Genomic DNA, 23,549 nt, shown 5'->3' with positions numbered 1-23,549 from the left:
ACCTTCCTACAAGCTGCCAATACCCAGGCCCCTAAAAAAAGACAACAGTGACTAGGGGTGGAAATGTGTATATTAAATTCCATATTTATGCACAGTGGGGAGGCCATGATTGCAGGATGTAGGAGTTCCAACCCAGAGACAATGTGAGTGAGCCAGCAGTCTGGTTTCCAAGTCCATCTAAGAGAACACTGGCTGGCCACTGCCCTTTGTCACAGATTTCCTCCTCTTTGCTGGTGGGGGCCTGGTGGAACTGTGGGGAGACCCCGTGGGGACTGAGGGCCCCTTGGGGGCACCATCCTCTTTTAGGGAGGCAGCTTTCTTGGCAGGATGCTCTGCTAACTGCTGCTTCCCTTTTTCAATCTTTTTGGTTTTCCCAAGGGACTGACCACAGTCTTTAAGCCTTGGGGCAGTGCAACTCTCAGAGCCTGACGGCACAGCAGGTGTTTCTGAGTCCACGCCGTTGGGAGGGGCTTTCTGCTGTGGGAGAGCAGCTTCCTTGGAGTCCTTTGGTTTAGGTCCCCTTTGCTTCAGCTTCCCAGCCACCTTAGGTTCCCTGATCACTCCGGCTCTTCCAGCAGGCCGAGCGCTCTCCTGGGGCCTGGCAGACATGTGGGCCTTAGGGACAGAAGGGACAGTGGGTACTGGGCCTGGCCCTCTGGAGAGGCCATTCATCTTCTGGAAGGGCTTTCTGGAATGCTGCTGTCTCCTCAGCTGCTGCTTTGCCTTTGCAGGCCCCTCAGCTCTCTTGACCGGCTGACTACTGTTCTCAGATGTGGGGGTGACCTCATCCTTCAGCTCGGGCTCTGTAGGAATAGCTGCTGCTGCATTTCCTGAGGTAAAAATTAAAGAAAAGGTTTGATCATTAAGACACAAGGAGGTTGTTGGTGGTAGGGTGGTGGTGGTGCTGGTGGCCTAAGCCTTTAATCCCAGCACTTGGGAGGCAGAGGCAGGTGGATCTCTGAGTTTGAGGCCAGCCTGGTCTACAGAGTGAGATCCAAGACAGTCAGAGCACAGAGAAACTTGTTTTGAAAAAACAAACAAACAAACGAGAAAGAAAAGGGTTTATTTTGGCACCTCTAGACCAAGAGTTTCACACATTAAGACCTTGCTTTAGGTACCTAATGCAGGACCCTGTGTTAAGGAATCACTGCCTAATCTCAGCCAAAAGGTTTTCCTAGGAAGGTGCCCCCTTGCAATGCTGGAACAGAGATCCGCCTGGCTCTGCCTCCTGAGTGCTGGGATTAAAGGCGTGCACCACCACCGCCTGGCCACCTTTGCCTCTTAAGATGTGCTGTTTCTCAAGGTTTTTGCTCTCTATGCTAACTTTTGTAAGGAACCTTGTTTACAAAGGGACAAAGTGCCGACCTGGCATGCACTGGGTCTGCAGCTACCAAAAACCACACACTGTACTCAGATGCTCTTTTTGGCCATCTTCCAACCAACACAAAGCTCAGTCCTGTTCCAGAACTCCTCACCCTTCCCTGAAATACAGGCCAGCATCAAGATGGCTGAGAAAACAAGCTCAGGGTTCTGCAGAGCCTACCGATCCAGTGCAGGGATACTGGGCCAGAGCTGTAGTCTAGACCCTGAGCCAAGAATTGCAAGAAACCACCACCTGCAATGGGAATGCACTGAGGCTAAACCAACAAACAAAAGACCCCATCTATCTTAACCTGCTCAAACAGGCAGGACTCAAAGACAAGGCGGCTGGATGACAGGGTCTCATCCAAGCACACAGTGGCTGGGATAAAAAGACCAGTCTCCCTCCCCCTCGTCACCTGCAGCCTCTAGAAAAGTGGAAAGCAGGCGGGGAGATGGTTTAGTGGGTAACCTGCTCATTTTGCAAGCACGAGGACCGAGTTTGGATCACTGCACCCACGTGAAAAAAAAATAGCTGGGAGTCAGAACTGCAGACGGACCCCCCAGTTGATCATGTTCCAGATAGCAGTTTAGCTTAGAAAAAAAGAGTAAAGTGAGGTGTGTGTGTTGGAGGGGGGCTGTGGGTTAGGGGGTGGTTATGAAGAGCTGCTCTTAGGAGATCCTGGCAGCTGATTGCTACTGACGGTGGAGTCAGGCTCAAGGGATGAGGCCAAAAGGCTCCTCAGGCTCCAGGAGATGGCCCCACACCCATCCATACAGTCAACCCTACATGGACTTGGGGAGGCAAAGCAGTGGCAGAGACAGAGTTAAGAGACTTGATATAAAACACATTATAGAAATGAACAAATACTTTTAAAAAGAATATTTTTAAAAGTAGGGGTGGGCTGGGCGGTGGTGGTGCACGCCTTTAATCCCAGCACTTGGGAGGCAGAGCCAGGCGGATCTCTGTGAGTTCGAGGCCAGCCTGGTCTCCAAAGTGAGTTCCAGGAAAGGCGCAAAGCTACACAGAGAAACCCTGTCTCGAAAAACAACAACAACAAAAAAGTAGGGGTGGGGACTGGAGAGATGGCTCAGAGGTTAAGAGCACTGGCTGCTCTTCCAGAGGTCCTGAGTTCAATTCCCAGCAACCACATGGTGGCTCACAACCATCTGTAATGAAATCTGGTTCCCTCTTCTGGTGTGTAGGCATGTGCAGGCAGAACAGTGTATATATAATAAATAAATCTTAAAGTGGAAAAAAAAAGTAGGGGTGGGCCCAGCAGATAAAGGCACCTGCTGCCATTTTATTCTCTGACCTTCATAGGTGACCTGTGGCATGCACGTGCCCACACACATATACACACACACAATAAATACATATACACACACACAATAAATAAAGTGTAATTAAGTGAGGTGGAGAACAGAGGCCAATGCCCTGAAGTTGAGCTCCAGCTTCCCCACATGCACGTGAGCACACCTCCACCACATGTATCACACTACACACACATTTAAAAACAAAGAAAAAAGACAGGAAGAGGAAAGGTGGGGAGAGCAGAGCAAACTACCTGTGTGGGGCTGGGGGATGGAGTTGGAGAACTTCTTGAACTTGGCGATAAAGAAACCGTCCATGTTGTGGGTGTGAGGGTAGAAGCGTCGTGTGGAACGCAGAGTCGGGTGAAAGCGCCGTTCTCGAAAGCGGGTAAAACCTTCCTGGCCAAAGTCTAGGCCTGTGGGCACCAGCCGCACATTCCTCTTTTTCAAGGCATAGTCTACCACCCACTCATTCTCTTCCACCTGGAAAGACAAAGCAGGAAGGGGTGAACTGGGTCCGAGAGACGACCTCCCACCAGCCTCCACAGGTCTGCCCCTGCAGGGATCTCACCATAATGGAACAGGTACAGTAGACCAGGTAGCCCCCAGTCTTGGAGGCAGCGTTGACCGAGTCAATAGCACTGAGCAGCAGTTCCTTCTGAAGGTGGGCACAGCGCAGGACATCCTTCTCATCCTGTCCAAGAGAACCAGGAGTGAAGACTTCAGAAACCAGCCTGAGGAAGGGAGCTGCTGCCTGCCTATAGGGTGTTCTGTCTCTCGCGCTGACCCCACCCCCAGGCCCTTACCTTGTTAGTCTTCACAGCAGGGTCCTTGGAGATGACTCCCGTGCCGCTGCAAGGAGCGTCCAGGAGCACTCGGTCAAAGCCCCCCACCACCTGGGAAGAGGGAAAGTCAGCCCGATGCTGGCTGCAACTGGTACTACTAATTTCCTAAGGAGCACAGCGCTGTCACCAGCGGCAAGGTAACCCGAAGCTCGGGAAGACAAGAGCCCACCTTGGGGAACTGGCGCCCATCGTAGTGGCTGATGATGGTGTTGGTGACTCCCAACCGATGCAGGTTGCCCACCACACTCTTGAGCCGCTCTGCATTGGCGTCATTGGCAAGGATCACTCCCGTGTTCTTCATCAGCTGAGCTGTGGGCAGGAAGAGCTCAGCAGAGCTCCTCGGCCGCACACATGCTACCTTCCCTCCGCCCAGATGCCACAGGCTAGCTCCTCCCTGCCTGTCCAGGCTGCACAGGCCCACGGAGACTAAGCATACCCACGTCCCCAGCCACAGGTTCCCACTTCTGCTGACCAGCTTTCCAGCCCTACACACAAAGTTACTTTTCTTTTCTGAGACAGGACCTCACATCGCCACGGCCAGCCTAGAATCTGGAGTACTGAGATCACAGGCTTACATCACCACAGCCAGCTCAAAGTGCCAAGGGCTTCTAGAGGCATTATGTGACCTTCTGAAGCCAAGCATGGTAAAAGCCAACCTAAGCACAATTACTACCCAAGTCAGCCAAAGCCAGATAGAGGGTTAAATAACAGAGCTGAACCTGGAGCCTAGACCCCAGAAACTGCCCCTCCCTTCTGCTAGATGCAAAGCATACCAAGGGGGGTCATCTTGAAGGGGTCACCACTGCATGCTCTCTAAAGCACGACCCGCCGATGACCCCCACCCAGCCCGCCCTTTTCTTACCAATGTAGCTAGTCTTCCCACCAGGAGCACAGCACATGTCTAAGATCCGCTCATGCTCCTGAGGTGCCAGGGCCATGACAGGTAACATGCTTGAGGCTCCCTGCAGCATATAGTGCCCAGCCAGATACTCAGGAGTAGCACCTGTGACAGGGGACCGCTGTGTGAGATGCTGGCACAGGAACGGGACAGAAGGGCTACTGGATGGGAACACTTACCAATAGGCACGGAAGAATCATACACCACAAGTCCAGACTTCGACCACTTTCCCAAGGGGTCCAGATTAACTCCACGATTGATGAGAGCCTGAAAAAGGGACAAAGATGTCAAAACCAAATATTCTACCCAGAAAAGAGCCAGGCATGAGAAGCTGGTCCATGTCAGTGCAACTCAACACATCCACGAGACAGCCGGCAGATCCTCTCCTCCTACCATCCACCTGCCCCTTTGCCTCCAGTTCTGGGACGGATGGAACCCAAGGCCTTATAAAGGTTGAACAAAGGGTCAACCACTGAGCTACTCTAGCCCTTGTCCTTCAAGTCCCTTGTTTTGAGACAGGGTATTGTTATGAAGCCTAAGCTATCTTGCCTCAACCTCACAAGTGCTGGGATTACAGGTGTAAACTACCAGATCTAGCCACACACCCCCAAACTGGAGACTGCTATGGAATAATCCTTTTGTACACTGAAGATTTATCACTGTGACTGGCTTAATAAAGAAGCTGATAACCGGGTGGTGGTGGTGCACGCCTTTAATCCCAGCACTTGGGAGGCAGAGCCAGGAGGATCTCTGTGAGTTCAAGGCCAGCCTGGTCTCCAAAGCCAGTTCCAGGAAAGGCATAAAGCTACACAGAGAAACCCTGTTTCAAAAAACCAAAAATAAAGAAAGAAAGAAAGAAGCTGACTGGCCAACAGCTGAACAGGATAAACTTAGGCGGGAAAGCCAAAGTGAGAATGCTGGGAAGGGTGGAGCCTGAGGAATCTCAAGCAGAAGCAGGGAGAAGCAGATGGACATGCTGTACTGAGAAAGGTACCAAACCACATGGCAAAGCATAGGTAAGAAATATGGGTTAAAAAGTTAGCTAGTAACAAGCCTGAGCTATTAGCCAAGCATTTATAATTAATATTAAGCCCCTGTGTTTATTTGAGAGCTGCTGGCAGGACAGAAACTTCTGCCTACAGGGGACTGTGGCTAGGGCTTGTGTAAGCTAAAGCCAGTGCTCTGGCCCTGAGCCACATTCCCAGCCTCTTTGCCCCACTCCCCATTTTGCAACCCCAGGTTTCTAACTCAGTCAAGTACATTCCATATACTCAGACTACCACCTTCTGTTAAATAACATAAAAACTACAATATACAGAACTGGAGAGATGGCTTAACCATCCTCGTTGAAGAGGATCTGGATTCAATCCCAGCACACACATGGTGGCTCACAACAGTCCGTAACTCCTAGGCATTCACACGGTGAACATTAATAAATAAAATACAGGCCGGGCAGCAATGGCACATGTCTTTAATCCCAGCACTCAGGAGGCAGAGCCAGACAGATCTCTGTGAGTTCGAAGCCAGCCTGGTCTACAGAGCAAGATCCAGGACAGGAACCAAAACTACACCCTGTCTCAAAAAACCAAAAAATAGGGGTTGGGGATTTAGCTCAGTGGTAGAGCGCTTGCCTAGCAAGCACAAGGCCCTGTGTTTGGTCCTCAGCTCAGGCAAAAAAACAAACAAAATAACCATAAATCTTTAAAACAAAACAAAACAAAAAAACCCAGAATGCAATATAACACTGATTTTGGAAGCAAAGTCTTTAACCTCGGGTAAGATTAAAATTGTCTATGGATGTGTTTAACTGGGGGCAAGAATCAGTTTCCCAGCTTCTTGGTGACCTTCCTCCAATTCCTTAGAAAGCAGCAGTTCATCCAGTCACTGAGAACAGAGGTTGCAAAGGAAAGGTCCTACTCTAAAGTGACCTAGGCCTTTAGTCTATCAGACAGACAATAGGCCTCTCACGGCTTACCTGCTGGGACCATGCTTATAACAAGACATACTTAGGTCTGAAGAACCCACCCAGCCAGGACTGGGCAGGGTGATCCCTAGGTGAGCAAAAGTTGGTCCACTGCTGAATTAAATGATGCCAACTCCTCACCTGAGCAAGGTCTCTGCGCCGGGTTTTCAAGGTGTTGGTACGAAGGGTGATTGGCCGGGGCACCTCATTAGCTTCTAAGAACTCAATCAGCTGCAATGGAGACAGCATGGGGAGAGTCAAGAGAACCATGGGGCTGGAGCGGGGCTAGAGGCCTTCACACCCCTCAACAGCGAGAAAAGCAGAAGCCATGGACTGGCAGGAGGGTACCTCAGACAGAGGGAAGAGCTCCATGAGCTTGCCCAGCAGGAAGTCTCCATAGGAATAGTAAGTGGCCAGATCCTTCTGAAGCCGATTCAGATACTCAGAACGAGACCGTCCTTCTTCCCGCTGAGCCCCAAAATTCCGAAGTACCCCCACTATATCCTGGATCCGCTTGTGAACTCGTTGCAGGTCTGGAGCCTGGGCATGTGGGCCCATTAAGGAAATGTTACCTCAAGTCATCAGCCTGAGAAACCCTCTCCCGCCCTTCCTCCCACCCTCTCTGCACTCCAGGATATCCTGCTCCATCTCTCCAGCAGGGGGCAGCACAAAGGCTTCCTCATCGTCCACATTAATCTGCAAATCCTCCTCTGCTTTGTCATCCTTTTGGGGACCGGACTCAGCGGGGGCATCATCATCTTCCTCTTCATCAGTCTCCTCTTCTTCCCTCCACTGGCCCCTAGAAACAAGGCCAGGAACAGAGGTTCAAGCCAAAACAGACACCCCTCCTCAGATCTTCCTCCCCGAAGCTGCTGCCAAACTCACCCAGCTGCAGCTTCCCGGGCCTTCTGCTTCAGAGCAGCTCTTTCAATGGGTAGCAGCTGCAGAGAGAAGGGCGGGTGACAAGGCTGCCTTGGTCTCACATGTCCTTTCCATTCACCTAACACTCTCAGAAGCAAACAGAGAGGCTAAAGACGAGCAAGATTGGACACAGAAACTAGCTTACACAGGGTTTCCTCCTCAGTTTTCAAGACAGGGTTTCTCTGTGTATCAGCCCTGGCTGTCCTGGAACTCACTTTGGAGATCAGGCTGGCCTCGAATTCAGAGATCCACCTGCCTCTGCCTCCAAAGCGCCGGGATTAAAGGCCTGCATCACTAAGGCCCGGCATTCTTCCTTAGTTTTTAATTTTAGTTTTTGTTTTTTTGGGTTGTTTTTGGTTTTTCGAGACAAGGTTTCTCTGTGTTGTTTTGGTGCCTGTCCTGAATCTCACTTCTATAGACCAGGCTGGCCTTGAACTCAGTGATCTGCCTGGTTTTGCCTCCAGAGTGCTGGGATTAAAGGCGCGCACCACCACTGCCTGGCAATTTTAGGGATTTTTAAAAACTTGTAAATGTTTGGCATGAGTATGATGGGTGTTTTGCCTGAAGGTCTGTGCAGGAAGAAGCCCTTGGAGACCAGAAGAATTCCCTGGATCTGGAATGACAGAGAGCTGTAAGCCACCGTTTGGATGCAGGGAAACAAATCCAGGTCCTCTACAAGAATAGCCAGGGCACTTAAGACACCTCTCCAGGTCCTTTACTTTTTAAATTTTATGTTTTGCCTGCAGGTGTATTTGGGTACATTATATGCATGCAGTGTCCATGGAGACCAGAAGAGGACATCGGAACACAGAGAACTGAAGTTACAGATGGTTTTGAGCAGCCCGGTGGGCATTGGAGTGGATCATCTGTAAGAGCAGATGTGTGCTCTTAACCACTGAGCTCTCTCCAGGTGTTTGTTTGTTCTTGTTTGAGATAGTCTTACCCTTTGTCCAGGCTGATCTCAAACACACAGCAACCCTCCTGTTTCAGTCCCCTAAGTGTGGGGATTACCATGCTTAGCTCTTTATTTTTTCTTTTTTTTTTTTTTTTTTTTTTTTTTTTTTTGTTGTTGTTGTTGTTGTTGTTTTTCTCAAGACAGGGTTTCTCTGTGTAGCTTTGGAGCCTGTCCTGGATCTTGCTCTGTAGACCAGCCTTCGAACTCACAGAGATCCACCTGGCCAGATCTGCCTCCCGAGTGTGCCACCACCGTCCAGCCCTTATTTCTTTTGATTGGCCGTGTGTGTGTGTGTGTGTGTGTGTGTGAGTGAGTGTGTGTGTGAGAGAGAGAGAGAGAGAGAGAGAGAGAGAGAGAGATCAGTCTAACAAGTGCTAGGAACTAACCCTGGGTCCTCTGCAAGTATTCTTAGCCACTGATTCATCTCTCCACCAAGTTATAGTCAGAGGCCAGACATGAGGCAGGCAGATCCCTGTGAATAGGAGGCAAGCCTAGTCTTCATAGTGAGACCCTGTCTCAAATAAGTAAATATTTTCACAGACACGACAGCCAATAATAATTCACCATGTGTCTGAGCTATGGCCCATTTATACGCTCGAAGTTTCCTGGGTTTGGCCTTTATGATGCTTTCTGCAGAGGGCAGGGCTGTACACTATACTGCCTCTTCTGAAATAAGCACTCACCTCCTGTCACATAATCACTGGCCCTCCAGTAAATAAACCTTTACGCACATTATATACCACCTCCCTAACAATAAGCTATATAAAAAGAAAACCTTTTTGCTTTAGCAGAGTCTTACTATATTGTCCAGGCTGCTCTTGAACCCCTGGGCATCTGGCCCGTTCCGCCTGGACAGAAACTTTTCAGTGCTCAGTTCAACTATCAAGGCCTCACCTATCAGTGAGTACTCTACTACTTCAGCCCTGCAACAACTGCTTTATTAAAAACGAGCATTCAAAGGCCAGGCAGTAGTGGTACAGCTTTGTGAGTTCAAGGCCAGCCTGTTCTATCTACAGAGCAAGTTCCAGGACAGCTAGGACCACACAGAGAGACCCTGTGAGAAGCTGGCAGTGATGTGCTTTCGAACTTGTGAGTGCTGACAGAAAGCAGAGAACCAGAGCCTTTACTCCACTCCAAGGGAGCCTGAACGAACTGGAAAGAAGCTAAAAAGCAAGCTAGACGTGATGGCACACGCCTGAGGTGCCAGCATGTGAGAGGCCAAGGCAGGAGGACTACACATTCTAAGCCAGCCCGGGAACTAAAAGGCTAAGAGTCAAAGTCAGGCATGGTGACATACATCTGTAATCCCAGCACTGAGGGGCCAATATAGGATAGCTGTAAATCTGAGGACAGCTTGGGCTCAGCACTGAGAGATCAGGCTAACCTGGGCTACACAGTAGAACCTTGTCTCTACAACAATCAAACTGTGTGTGGTGGCAAACACCTTTAATCCCAGCACTCAGGAAGCAAGAGGCAGGCGGACCTCTGAGTTAAGGAGCTAGCCTGCCCGACACAGTAAGACCCTGTCTCAAACTAACAAAAAGATCTACCTGAGAATACACAGAAGTGAATCTCACCTTTTCCTCCTCATCCTCCAACTCAGAGTCAGCTCCATAGTCATCCACCATATCAGCATCACTGTCCTCAGAGCCCCAGAGGTCCCCCTGGTTTGCCACACCATCTTCCTCAGAGTCTTCCTCCTCATCCCCATCACTGTTGGGAGTCGGTGCTGGGCGCTTCTTACCTCGAGCCTGGACTGCTCCTGAAAGCAGTAAGGGTTGACAACTCCTGAACAAATGCCATCATCACACCCCTGCCCCACACTCTGGAGCCTGAAGAAATGACTTAACAGACAAGAGCACACACTCACCTCACAGGGGACCAGAGTTCAGCTCCCAGAACCACACCTGACAATTCACAACTACCTCTATCTTCAGCTCCAGGTTGAGTCAGCACACACCCACACTCTCACACCCACATACACATAGTTAGCAAACAAAAAACAGGGATGGAGAGATGACTCAGTGGTTAAGAGCAGCTGTTACTCTTACAAAGGACCCAGGTTTGGTTCCCAGCACTCTCATGATGATTCACAACTATCTGTGACCCCAGTTATACCTTCTTCTGACATCCATGGGCACCAGGCATACATGTGATACATATCCATGTATGCAGGCAAAACACTCAGACACATAAGATAAATTGAGACAAAGTTTTTAAAAATTAAGTAAGATAAAAAAATAATCTTAACAAGCTGGGCAGTGGTGGTGCACATCATTAGTCCCAGAACTCGGGAGGCAGAGGCAGGCAGATCTCTGAGTTTGAGGACAGCCTGGTCTACAGACAAGTTCCAGGACAACCAAGACTACACAAAGAAACCCTGTCTTCAAAAAACCTTAACTGGGCATGGCAACACACACCTTTAATCCCAGCACTCGGGAGGCAGAGGCAGGGGATCTTTGTGAGTTCCAGGCCAGTCTGGTCTACATAGTGAGTCCAAGAACAGCCAAGGCTATACACTGAGATCCTGTCTCAAACAAAATAGATCTTTAAACAAATTTTAAAAAAGCCTTTTGTTTTTCCTTCCATTCTAGAAATGCTTGGCCCTATCCAGGACCCAGAAGATTCCTCACACAGCAACCAACTCCTATTTTCACAAACCTTTTGATAGCTCTCCAGGCAATGTTTTAATCCCAGGAGACTTATTTGGCTTAGGGACGTCAACAGACCTGGTCCTCCTCTTGGCTGCCCTGAGAAAGACACACAAAGTGAAGACATGGGAACATACTTCTAGTTCCTGCCACCTCCCAACACGAGGAAACATGTACAACTAACCCTCTTCATCCATATATCAAGCAGCTCCAACTTTTTGCTAAGCCCAGGCATCCACACTCACCTCTTCCGAGCACGACTGGACAGCCTCTTGAAATTCTCATCACCAGCTGTTTTAAAAAGGAGCAGAGTTGGAGTTGATTGGAGACACACAAAATAGGAGCAGGAATGTACTTAGGAAGAGAGCTCCTACACTGAAGTGTGACAGAGAATTAATGATGTGGCTCAATGGTAGTGTGTGTGCTTGGCATGTGAAAGCCCCTGGGTTCACCCATGGCATCAGGAAAGAAAGACATAAGGTTACAAAGTACAGTGGAGGTGTGTCCCTCCATAACACTTTCCTAGGAGTTAGGGCGAGATGGGAAGGGCAGGATGATGGTACAGCCTGAGCCAAGAACTGGAAAAGCCCCGGGTTCCATTCCCATCACCTCCAGCAAAGGGAAAAAAGAGAGAGAAAAGATGTAGATGCGATGAAGCAGTCAGCTATCTGACTGCTCAGCAACCAGGTCCAAACAGGGTCATTGTGATAGTAGCAGAACCTCAAAACCTTGTCTGCCCTTTCCTTTAGTCTCAGCTTTTTCGGTTATCCACTACTGTAGACTTCAACTTCCAAACTGTTATTCTTTTCATACTCTACAAGAAATTACAGCCCTCTCCACTTAATAACTATGTGCAAGACACCCGACTCCTCAGCATCCATTCTGAACAAGGCTCTCCAGGACTCTAAAATTCCACGAAGCGATGCCATGTGTCCACATGGCTGAGGATCTCTTTCGTGGGCCTGGGACTGGCCACCACTTCACCACAGAGGACTCAGACCCATGCCTTCTTCCCTTCTTCCAGACAATTCATGACTGGCCTGTCCAGTTCCCAACTCTTGCTTGCTAAAACCAGGCTCGATAAAACCTTTCTAAATTCTTCACGAGAGCTCCCTCCCCGGAAACGGAGAACGACACCTCTCCTCGCTCACCCGGGTACCCGTGCATCTACCCTACCTTCCAACACGAATGACTCATGTTCTAGCAACTCACATCTACGCAGCAGGTGAAGGCGGACACGCAAACGGGAAGAGGTTATGACACAAAATGGACCACCGGCTGGGCGGGGCCTGGGAGCTACGACCCTCACTCACCTGCAGGCAAAAATCGGACCAGTTCGGTCTCTGCACCCTTCTGTTTTCGGGCCTTTCGGCCGGGCCCACGCTTCTCTTTCTTCGTAGGGTCCAACTTACGCCCCATGGTACTAAAGCAAAGAAAAACGGAAGGCGGCGGCGTTACGGCGCTGAAAAGGGAACGCAGGCCGTAGACTTGGCGACACGACCCGGCCCAGAACCTGTGCTCGCGGCCGATGGGCCCTCTCAAGGCACTCCCACCAGACGCAGGTCCAAAGCCTGTCCCGGGACCCTGCAGACGCACCTGAGGCCTCCGCTTGGCTAGGCCCGGCTCCCCTGGATGTAGAGCCTCCAGCCAAGGCCCGCTCCACGTGCACTCAGGGACGAGCTCCCAGGCAGCACACCGACGAAGTGTGTGGCGCACGCGCGGGGCGCCCCGCCTCTTCCGGCCGCGGCACCGGAACGGACCCCGTCCAGGAACACGCGCGTGTCCGGCTCCCGCTGCTCAGGGAGGGAAACGTGCAGCGGCGGGCTCCTGCTTATTCTGCCCTGCCGCCGAGCTTCGGCTTCTCTCCGCGGGTTCCAGCTTAGGACTCCCGCGGCCGCCGTGCGCCTACCTAGACCGCAGCACGGCCTTCGCCCCGGCAGTCTGCGAATTGCCTTCGATCTCAGGATCGCCAGGTTCCACGTCTCCGCCCTCCTGTTCCCAAAGTTTTGAATAGAGCCGCTTTCCCTACGGAAGCCAATCTGCCTCTCCTCGCCGACCCTCTTCTCATCGCATAGCCAGAAATACGCACTCGGCCTTCCTTCAGTGCTGTACTGGAGTTGACAACTTCCCAGGCTTGGGACATGGCTCAGTGAATAAATGTACTTGCTGTCAAGCCTGACAACCAGAGTTGATTACGGGATACACCCATACTGTGGGCGGCGGGAACCAACTCCTGCAAGTCGCCCTTTGACCTCCACGTGTACAGTAGTCCTCCCCTCAAATATATGCGATACAAAATATAAATTATAAACCGGGTGTGTGAACTATAAGCCGCTGTGGTGGTGTGCACTCCTTTAATCCCAGCTCTCTAGAAACAAGAGTTTGAGGGCAGCCTGGAGTTCAAGGACCCAGGACTACACAAAGAAACCAGGTCTTGAAAAAACAAAGACTAGGAAAAGTGAGTAACTAAAAAGGGCATGGTAAGACACCTCCCTAATTCCCACTCAGCTGGGCGGCGGTGGCACACCTTTAATCCCAGCACTCAGGCAGAGCCAGGCAAATCTCTGGGTGGCCAGCCTGGTCTACAGAGTGAGATCCAGGAGAGGCACCAAAACTACAGAGAAACCCTGTGGGGGTTGGGGGGATGGGCATTCCCACACTCAAGAGGCAGAGGCAGGCAGTACTTAAGTTCAATGCCTGCTGGTCTCAAAAAAAATTATATATGCACACGTGTGTACAAGTATATATGATGTTCCCATATAGCATGCTTGCCTACAACTACTAGGCAGGTGATTATTTCATTCAGAACACTGTGGGAATAATTTGCTCCAGGTCATAGCCTACAAAGGGATGGTGTAGTCAGTAGTCTCGTTCTCCACAACAGGCAGCACCTGGCACCCACACTCACCCACACCAACCCAAATCACTAAAATACAAGGAAACTTTTATTTTCAATTCTCATCAAGAAATTTGTTGTGGTTTTTTATGCTTTTGGTTCTTTTCCTTTTTTTTTTTTTTTCCAACTTTATTTAAGCCGCTCAGTGGCTGGAGCCGCTGGGTTCCTGGTATTAAAAAGATGCCAACAGAGGTAGCTGTGTCTCACCCAGGGGCCCGGCCCACTCTGAATACCCCCTAAAAGGAGAAAACACAAAGTAAACCAACAAAATAAACCAAAAAGAGGAAGAAATTCAGATCATTTTCTTCAAGCCTGGCAGAACCCACAACAGTTTGTAACAGGCGCTCGGTGGGAGAAGCCAGGATCCAGAAGGCAGCCAGCCCGAAGCTCCTTGCACATGGCGCCGCCTGCTGCCGCTAGTCTCTCAGCAGGAAGGGCTCCGTTGCCCGCACTCCCTCCCTGCCCCTAGTGCATAGGGCTGTTCCTTTACAACTCAGAGGATGGGCAGAAGGAAGGCCAGATCTCTCCAGCCCCCAGGGGGCAGCCGGGACAAGAGAAAGTGAGGAAGGTCACTGCTCTGTGGTGGAGGTGATAGAATCACTGGGTCTTCACTGCTGCTGGGCTACCTAGAGGGAAAAACGGGCAAGAGTCAGAACAGGAGCCCAGGCAGCCCTGATGCCATGGGAGGCATCAGTAGGAAAGCCAAGGACACCAGTGCAAACTCAGTGGCTTTGTGGGAGGAGCTACAACTAAAGCCAGTGGTCCTACCTGCTGTGGGGGAGGTTCTGGTGCCCTGTTTGCCAGGCGGCTGAGGATGTTCCGCTCTGACATCTGTAACCTCACAGCGACTGGGGGAATGCGGGCAATAGTAGCTGGGAGTCGAGTCACATCAGCTTTCATGTCACTCAACAGCTCCTCCAGCTGTTTCAGGACTGCAGGGGGAAAAAAGATGTCGTAAGCTGTGGTAGTCAAGGGCACAGTGCCAACCTAGAGGACTAGCTGCCCCACCAGCATATACCAGGTATGCTGTTGCCTCTTGACACTCACTTAACCTGGCCCAGACTCCAATTCCTCACATTCTAGTCCCAACTGGCTTTTGTTTCACATGTTGCCCAGGCTAGGCCTGGAACTTCTGAGGTCAGGTGACATTCCTGCCTTGTCTCCCAAGTACCTGGGATTCCAGGCATATGCCACCACAGTGGGCTGATTCTGCTTTTAGAAAAGCCACCAAACCCGTTAGCTCATTATCCCTTCTACTATCTCCATTTTTTTTAAGGGTTGGCCTCAAACTCACTGTAGCCAAGCATGACCGTGATTTCCTGATGCTCCTGCCTCCGCCTCCCTGTGCTGAGATCACAGGCAAATGCCAACACAGGGCTTTAGTATTTTTTACAGGTTTATTCTCAGCATCGGGGTCAGACCAAGGGACTGTGCTCCTCCACTTGAGAAACTGAATGCCTATGATCTCCTCCTTTGCTTGCATGCCCTTCTGCTTCCTGGGTGTCTCCCACTACCTTTATGACACCCACCTTTCCCTCAGTTCACCCTCCACCCCCTCATGTTTTAATTAGAAATACAATGTTGAAAGGGGTCTAGAATCTGAAGAGATCTAAAATCACCTGAAGTCACCTCTAAAATATCCCATGACACTATTATTCTCAAGCACTTGGATATACTAAGAGTTCAAGGAGAAAACTGCTGTCCTTGATTGCAGGAAGTTAGGGTGTCGGGGAGGGAGAGTGGAGAGGGAGGCTGAAGGAGCAGGAGGCAGGGGAGCCACTGGCGACCTTTGTGTAAGACTGCATTGGCTGGCTTGTTTCCTGCCATCGACTCCTTGGACAGGTGCTGGTGACTTTCTGCCAGACACTCCACCTCAGCAAACCGAGTGTTGAGGGCCATGGACGGGTGAGAGGGGTCCTCTGACATGTTCAGGTAGGCGGCCCTTCGCAGCTGCTCCTCGATCACCAGGGCTTGTTCTAAGAGCTGCACAGGAGAAAGAGGAGGAAGGGTGGACTAATGGCCACTTTCTCACTGGGGGCCTCTCAGCTCACCTCTTCTTCCCGATGAACAAGAACCTGCAAAAGAACTTCCGGCTCCTCAGCACCCCCCATCCTCCACATGGTTCACAGTACACCATCTCCTTCCTATTTGGAGGTCCATACTTTCACAATTCCTTACTCTTTAGATCCTCAGAGAAATCATAAAAACTAAACTTAGAGGTAATGTCCCCTGCTAGAGATGTTAACATTGTGATAATTTCTTCCAAAATTTCTCTGTGTATACATCATTTATATAATTGAGGCACATTATATTCAAGACCATGTACATCTAAGTTATGTACCAGGCACTTCCTTTGCTCTTCAAAACTATTGGGGTGACAAGTTTCAGTTTGAATTTTTTTTTTTTTTTTTTGGTTTTTCAAGACAGGGTTTCTCTGTAACTTTGGAGCCTGTCCTCCTGGAACTCACTCTGTAGACCAGGCTGGCCTCGAACTCACAGAGATCCACCTGCCTCTGCCTCCCGAGTGCTGGGATTACAGGCGTGCACCACCACTGCCTGGCCTTGTTGTTGTTCTTTGACGATAGTGGTGCATGCTTTTAATCCCAGCACTTTCTGAGGCAGAGGCAGGTGGATATCTGTGAGTTCGGGGCCAGCCTGGTCTACAGAGTAAGTTTCAGGACAGCCAGAGCTACAAGAGGAGACCCTGTCTTGAAATGACCCCCTCCCCCCACCACCACCATCAATATGGATCTCTGTGAGTTTGAGGTTACCCTGGTCTGAAAAGCTAGTTCCAAGAGAGTCAAGATTACAAAGAACAAACCTATCTCAAAAAACAAAAAGTCCTTTGACAGGATTTCAGGTAGACCAGGTTAGCCTTAAACTCACTATTTAATCTAGGATGCCTTTGAACTCCTGATCCTACCTCTACCTCCCTGAGTGTTAGGGTTATAGGAATATGCACCATGTCTGGTTTTGAGGGACAAGAAACAATATTGCTGTGTTGTCCAGATTGGTCTTGAAATTGCAACTCTGGAGCTGAAGAGATGGCACAGCACTGAGGGACGCCTGCGAGAAAATCACACGGACCTGAGCAAGCATTACCAGTAACAAGCATACAGCCCCAGCTCTCAGGAAGTGGGGGAAAGGGGAGACAGGAAGACCACAGGAACTTGCTGGCCCCAAGTTCAGATGATGACCCTGCCTCAAAGGAGTAAGAACAGTCTGAGAGAGCACCAAAATGCCAGTGTAAGCCGCCCTGGATACCCAAACACACTTGTGCAGGACACTTACAGGCACACACATAGACCACAAGTAAGTAAATCTGGAACTGCCGCTCAAATACCCAGGAGCAGATGGGACTGCAGGAAAGGACCAGCACCCCACTACCATACCTATCCAAACTAGCTTTGTTTTTTGAGGCAGGGTCTCATTCTGGAGCTCTGGATAGCCCTGGAACTCACTTGTAGATCAGGCTGGCCTCAAACTGGCCACAATCTACCCTCTCAAGTGCTGGTATTAAAGGCAAAAAACAAAAATAGTTTTGTTTTGTGGCACAGTAATCTGTCCTATGTAGATAGGAACTATATCAATCAGGTTATCTGGATTTCTTAAATAAATAAATAGCAAAGTCTCATAAACCCAAGCTGGCCATGAACTCATGATGTAACAGCTAACAACCTTTTTGTTTTGTTTTGTTTTGTTTAGTTTTTCTGGACAGGGTTTCTCTGTAGCTTTGGACCCTGTCCTGGACTAGCTCTGTAGACCAGGCTGGCCTCGAACTCACAGATATCCACCTGCCTCTTCCTCCCGAGTGCTGGGATTACAGGCGTGTGTCACCACTGCCCAGCAACAGCTGACAACCTAAAGCTGGCTGGCTTGTAACTCACTGTGTAGACCATGCTGGCCTCAAACTCAAAATTCTACCTGCCTCTGCTGCCTGAGAACATTTGCCCTGACGTTCTAAAAAGTATCCACTGTTTGAGGTTCTTGCCCCCAGGCCTGAAGATCAAACTCATGACCCAGACAAGTCCTGTGTGACTAAGCTACATACATGCCTAGCCTTATGCACTGTCTGGCTGTTGTTTCATTTTGTTTTAAAGGCAGGGTTCTTCCTGCTATAGCCTCTGAACTAGAATTACAAGCATGAGCTACCAACTGTTCCCAATGCTGTTCCCATTGATTCTTACCAGGGACAAAGGCTATGAGGAGAATGAGCCTTTTTCATGACTTGTGTAAGTCAAGACGTACCAACTGATGCCCAAACAGGCATGTACTCATGTACTTTCAGTCTATATACTGGCTTTCCCTTACCAGCTCACTCGCCCTGCCCCAGGTTATAAGCATTCCAAAGATTTAGCCTTGGCTTTTAGAAAAGGTTGTTTTCTTTTCTTTTTTTTTTTTCCGAGACAGGGTTTCTCTGTGTAGCTTTGCGCCTTTCCTAGAACTCACTTGGTAGCCCAGGCTGGCCTCGAACTCACAGAGATTTGCGTGCCTCTGCCTCCCGAGTACTGAGATTAAAGACATGAGCCACCACTGCCCGGCTAGAAAGGGTTGTTTAAGACAGATCCAACTGCCCAGGCTAGCCTCAAACTATTTAGGTAAGGATAACATTGAACTCCTAATCCTCCTGCCCCCACCATCCAAATGCTGAGGTGACAGGCACGCAGGTCTTTTTAAGTTGTCTTAGTTTGCCCTGTACTTATATTCCTAAGTGATGGTGGCAGCAGGCACCTGTCAGCACACCTAGCTACTGCCGTTCTTTTAAACCTTTCTCAAGCAATGTCTGCAGTAGCAGACAGTGCTGCTATGCAGCTAACTGATGCCCTCAATGTGCCTCACAAACACTGAGGGTTTGGAGCCCATAGTGGACAGTGGAAAGGTAGCTGAAGGGGTGTTAATATGTGAGAAATGCCAAGCAACTTCCTCAATCCAAACAAGCTTCTGACTGCTCTCACATGAGCACCTTTCTCACTGACTCAAGCTCAGTTACTTCTGAAGTCTTCTTACTATGCACATCAAAAACTCAGCACTCATGAGTTGGTGAACTCTGGTCCAGGGACCAAATCTTTTTAAAATTAATTAATTAATTAACTATGGATGTAGTGTTCCGTCTGCATGTATGACTGCAGGCCAGAAGAGATCTTATTACAGATGGTTGTGAGCCACCATGTGGTTGCTGGGAATTGAACTCAAGACCTCTGGAAGAGCAGTCAGTGCTCTCCAGCCCAAACAATCTATTTTCTTTTTTCTTTTATTTATTTATTTTTGGTTTTTCGAGGCAAGGTAGCTTTGCATCTTTCCTGGATCTCACTCTGTAGACCAGGCTGGCCTCGAACAGAGATCCACCTGGCTCTGCCTCCCGAATGCTGGGATTAAAGGCGTGCGCCACCACTGCCCGGCCAGGGACCAAATCTTGCTCATGGCAAGTTTTGGGATAGCCCAAGAGTAAAGAATGAAGTTTTATGTTCTAGATAAATGGCTGTGCAGGAAGTAAGAAATAATACATGCTACCTTCGAAAATTACAGGAAATTCCCATGTGAGCATCCACTAATAGAAGCTTTATTGAAACTAATTTATGTGTCCCTTATTTCCACTGCTTTCAATGACATAGCTATGGATTTGCAACTGAGGCCATAAGGCCCATTAAGCATTAATCACTTTCTCTCTGCCCTTCCCCCACACCATTGTTTGTTTGTTTCTCTGTGTAACAGCCCTGGATGTCCTGGAACTCACTCTGTAGACCAGGCTGGCCTTGAACTCAGAGATCTGCCTGCCTCTGCCTCCAGAGTGCTGGGATTAAAGGCGTGCACCGCCGCCACTACCACTGCCTCACTCTCTCTGGCCCTTTAACAGCAAAGTTTTGCTAACCCCAGAGTAAATCACAAAATCCAGAAATCCTTTGATGGGGTTTTCTTATCTTTAACCCTTACATGTACAGAACCGGCCCTACAGGTCAGGCTCTTAATATCTCACAACTATATATATGATACTGACAATCTTGTCAATGTTTTCATTTCCCTTGGTCCTATCCAAAAACCTTCAAAGATTGCCTATGAACTAGAGGAATAAAATCCACACTCCTATTTTCTTTACCAATACCTACTGGCCTTCTGGGCTCTAGCTCTTAACCTCTTCCCAACCTACCTTCCACCACTACTCAACAATCTTTTCCTAAAGGTCCCTCTGTTCCAACCCAATAATAATCTCTATTGCATCTATCAAGACTTTTAGTCATTCATGAGCTCCCTTGCCAGCTGCCCTGTAGAACTTCCTTAGGGTATTCAGTAGCCTCCTCCCCTAACACACACAATGGCATCTATATGAAATCAAAGGCTGGAAAACAAACACCTTGCTTATCTGTTCTTATGTCCCTGTGCAACTCACTGCTTAGTATATAACACCTAAAGGTAAACATTTATTTGTATGCATTTTCTTTTCCCTGAAACACACTCAGCTTAGGAGACTTATTTCCATGGTATCCTATTTGATAGCTACATATAAGATATACTCAATAAATAGCTGCTGAATATTTTGAATGAGGTTGTCTCAGTGGGATATTGAAAACAGGATTCACTGTGTATCTTCTCTTTGCACCCAGCCTTCCCATTCTTTATCCAACAAATACTGTGACCCAGAAAAAAGGGACCCTAGCCCACTAGCAGCCCTACCTCCTCAGGGATCCAATTCAATCCCTCCCTAACTCCCAAACACCCCAACCTACAGAGTCGCCATCAAACCACTGAACTAGTCTGTGCTTTGTTTGAGGCAGGGCCTATGAAACCTTGGTTGGCCTGGATAAAGCTCACCATGGAGATTAGGCTGACATCAAACTCAAAGATCTGCCTGCTTCATTCAGTCTCCAAGTCTATGTATCTTGATCCCTGCATCTAGTCACTTGGAAGCAAAGTCATGAATATGAAAAGACAAACTATAGGGCTGGGAAGATGGCTAGGTTAAAAGCACTAGCTGCTCCTGCAGAAGACACTGATTCAGTTACCAGCATGCAGAGGGTGGCTCACAACCTTCTGTAACTCCAATCCCAGGAAATCTGATACCTCTTCTGACTTTTGTAGACATCAGGCACAGACACAGTGCACAAGCATGTGCAGACAAAATATGCATACACGTAAAATAAAAAATAAGTATTTGGGGGAGGGGGTGTTTGGTACAAGCATGGCTCAATGAATAGAGCCTTCACAGAGACCCTCCGGTAACATTGGTCCCATTCTGCTCACCTTAAATCTTCGAGCTAGAAATTTATTCTTGATCTCTAGAAAATTGCCTCGATTCATTTCCCCCTTGAAAGGCTCATTGAGGATGGCATACCGTGGGTCATTCTGGATATCCTGCCATCGGGCATAGCCATGGCTATTGGGGAAGTGCTCAGGAAAATCAAAGGAGACAAGAACCCCAGGCTGAAGCCTGCACCCAGACCCCGGCGGTCTTGACCCCACAAGGATACTTTATAATGCCGGCCAGCAGCCAGTAGTCATGTCTGCGGTGCCAGATCTCATAAGTCTTCTTGGTGACTGTGGCTGCCCGCTCCTCGTTCTGCCAAAGCGAGTGCAGTTCTAAGAAGGAATTGACAGGAAGGTTGGTGAGTGGAGAAAAAGGCAAACACCTGTGAGCAAGGAGGAGCACACCATTTCCACAGACCGAGCCCCAGGCTAGCAAGGACTACATAGTGAGACCCTGTCCCAAAAACCAACAACAGCCGGGCGGTGGTGGCACACGTCTTTAATCCCAGCACTCTGGAGGCAGAGCCAGGAGGATCTCTGTGAGGCCAGCCTGGTCTACAGAGTGAGTTCCAGGAAAGGTGCAAAGCTACACAGAGAAACCTTGTCTCGAAAAGCCAAAAAAAAAAACCAAAAAACAAAAAACAAAAACAAAAAAAAAAAAAAAACAAAAAACAGAAACAAGTTATTTTTGTCCCCTGTCCCCCATTCATCTCAGGATGGTCCAGCTCTAGCTCCCTAACATAGAACCCAGAGGGGCAAACAATCACAGCACATCCCACAATACACAGACTTCACCTCAGGTCCCCATTCCCATACCAGTAAAACCCCCGTCTGCAATGTTGAACATGAACCGCTGTTTGACGTTTTTCTTCTGCTTCTCATCACTAAGATCCTTGGGGGTTTCTCCATTCTGAAGCATCACCTCCTTTTTCTCTTCTTCCTCTTTCTTCTCTTCTACAGGATATGACAAAGAAAAACATCAGGCCCAGTCTGAAACCCATAACTCTAGCCCTTGCCCACAGCACTGCGTGCTACACCTGTCCACCTCCACCTCAACACTCATGCCTCCTAGACCCAGGAAAAGGAAAAGGGGTCAACCGGCCAGCTCTCTAACATTCTGTACACTGACCTTTGTCTTCCACCACCATAGGGGTCAGGTCTATTGCAGACTTCTCCTCCACCTTCTCTGTCTCAGCAGAGCCTAGAAAGAAGAAGGCACTGAGAACACCCTAAAGAAAGACAGCTGCACTCTGCTCCCTCCCCCAACTGCAACAGTGTTACAGGTCCACACTGCTATGAACAGAGTTTACAGATGTCAGAGGCTGGGATACTTTAGAAACAAGGGTCCCAGGTTACCACTTCTTCCTGGTACTTCAGAAGCCTAGAGAAAGTCTAGAACTACACAGCACCCTGGAGTGCCTATAGGAAACCTGTGTGTACCTTTGGGCTCCACCTCCATAGGCTCCTCTGTCCTCTCCTTCACCTCCGCCTTCTCCACTTTCTCCTCTCCCTCAGGGGGTTCAGCAGGAGCCTTTTCATCCTCGGGGGGGGGGGGGGGGGGGGGGGCGGGGGGCTGTGCACACTGCAAAGGAAAAGAAGACAGAAGATGGGGCAAATGGGCCTGAATCTCAGGAGACATCTGACGTCAGCACAGCCCCAGGCTCCTCTCTCTTACCTCCACAGTCACCTCAGGGGCTGCAGAGGTAGGCTTCACCTCCTTTTCTCCTTCTGTGCTCTCTTCTTCTTTAAGGCTATTTTCCTCTATTTTTATCCCATCCTCTGCAGACCAATGGGAGACCATCAATTAGGAAGGAAGGCCCTAGATCAGGTCATGCTGTGTCTCTTCCTAAATTGTCCTCTCGTGCCTTTAAGAGCCAGCCCTATCCTTAGGACAGCCCTCCTAAACGGAGAGGGAAGCTGATGTGCGTCCTGCCAGACTGCCCTGTTACGACTGAGCACAGGGCAGCAGAAAAAGGCACAGGACACATTTTTTAAACAGGGACAGAAAGGACATGGCAGGCAGACGCACCAGCAGGCGGCACAGGTGCAGGAGTGTTGGGCTGTGTGTCCCCTGGTGTGGAAGGTGTAGGCGTCTTTGGAGAGGGTGAACCTGGCTGAGACAGTTTCTTGCTTTCCTCTACTTCAGCCAGTTCGGGCATGCTCCAGCGCCCATTCACATGCTCAAACTCCTGAACCTATAGCAGAGGATGGCAAGTTAAAGACTCTTTCCAGATTTCCAGTGGGTTACTTTCCTATTGCCCCAATTTCTCTAGAAATCTTTAAAAATGAAAACAGGCTGGGGCTCACCTTTTTCCGAATCAAGGACATGACACCAATCCTGGTAAGAACGTGCTGCCGAGACAGGCCTTCACGGGGGACACCATCAGCAAAAGTTTCCGCTCCATCTGCCCCAGGCTCACATAAATGCCGCATGAAGAGTGACACGTAAGCCCTGTGGGAAGGGAGAGGACACAGTTCAACAGAGAGCCCTGTCACACGGTTGCTGGC

The 23,549-nt window shown here is 49.4% G+C and overlaps 2 protein-coding genes and 1 non-coding gene across 9 annotated transcripts in view; all 3 read right to left on the bottom strand.

Annotated features, from left to right (window-relative positions):
• Positions 1 to 52: 52 nt before the first annotated feature.
• Positions 53 to 12,650, bottom strand: Nop2 (NOP2 nucleolar protein). The gene is made up of 16 exons (XM_036182668.1): positions 12,503 to 12,650; positions 12,220 to 12,329; positions 11,152 to 11,197; positions 10,917 to 11,005; positions 9,833 to 10,017; positions 7,265 to 7,320; positions 7,018 to 7,178; positions 6,728 to 6,927; positions 6,521 to 6,610; positions 4,596 to 4,683; positions 4,381 to 4,521; positions 3,688 to 3,827; positions 3,480 to 3,569; positions 3,245 to 3,367; positions 2,928 to 3,156; positions 53 to 830 (listed from the first exon to the last, which is right to left on the bottom strand). The coding sequence occupies exons 2-16, from the start codon at positions 12,323 to 12,325 to the stop codon at positions 178 to 180; spliced, it is 2,397 nt and encodes a 798-aa protein (XP_036038561.1). The 5' UTR covers positions 12,326 to 12,329; positions 12,503 to 12,650; the 3' UTR covers positions 53 to 177.
• A 1,439-nt stretch (positions 12,651 to 14,089) lies between these two features.
• The window catches only part of Chd4 (chromodomain helicase DNA binding protein 4), a 37,506-nt gene continuing 28,046 nt past the window's right edge, over positions 14,090 to 23,549 (bottom strand). For 4 of the 7 annotated variants that reach the window (XM_036180559.1, XM_036180562.1, XM_036180565.1 and 1 more), the window contains exons 30-40: positions 23,349 to 23,493; positions 23,071 to 23,236; positions 22,717 to 22,820; positions 22,482 to 22,623; positions 22,171 to 22,242; positions 21,858 to 21,995; positions 21,266 to 21,374; positions 21,039 to 21,171; positions 15,587 to 15,785; positions 14,571 to 14,734; positions 14,090 to 14,428 (exon numbers count right to left, since the gene is read on the bottom strand). In XM_036180559.1, coding sequence (XP_036036452.1) covers positions 14,411 to 14,428; positions 14,571 to 14,734; positions 15,587 to 15,785; positions 21,039 to 21,171; positions 21,266 to 21,374; positions 21,858 to 21,995; positions 22,171 to 22,242; positions 22,482 to 22,623; positions 22,717 to 22,820; positions 23,071 to 23,236; positions 23,349 to 23,493 — 1,390 coding nt within the window. In that variant the 3' untranslated portion in view covers positions 14,090 to 14,410. The remainder of the gene's footprint in view (positions 14,429 to 14,570; positions 14,735 to 15,586; positions 15,786 to 21,038; positions 21,172 to 21,265; positions 21,375 to 21,857; positions 21,996 to 22,170; positions 22,243 to 22,481; positions 22,624 to 22,716; positions 22,821 to 23,070; positions 23,237 to 23,348; positions 23,494 to 23,549) is intronic. The other 3 variants (XM_036180558.1, XM_036180560.1, XM_036180564.1) reach the window with 1 other exon arrangement.
• LOC118580974 lies at positions 22,892 to 23,027 on the bottom strand. Its single transcript, XR_004944622.1, has one exon.

The sequence above is a fragment of the Onychomys torridus genome, chromosome 3, assembly GCF_903995425.1.
Source record: "Onychomys torridus chromosome 3, mOncTor1.1, whole genome shotgun sequence".
Classification (NCBI taxonomy): Eukaryota; Metazoa; Chordata; class Mammalia; order Rodentia; family Cricetidae; genus Onychomys; species Onychomys torridus.
This window is presented reverse-complemented; position numbering and strand designations above follow the sequence as displayed.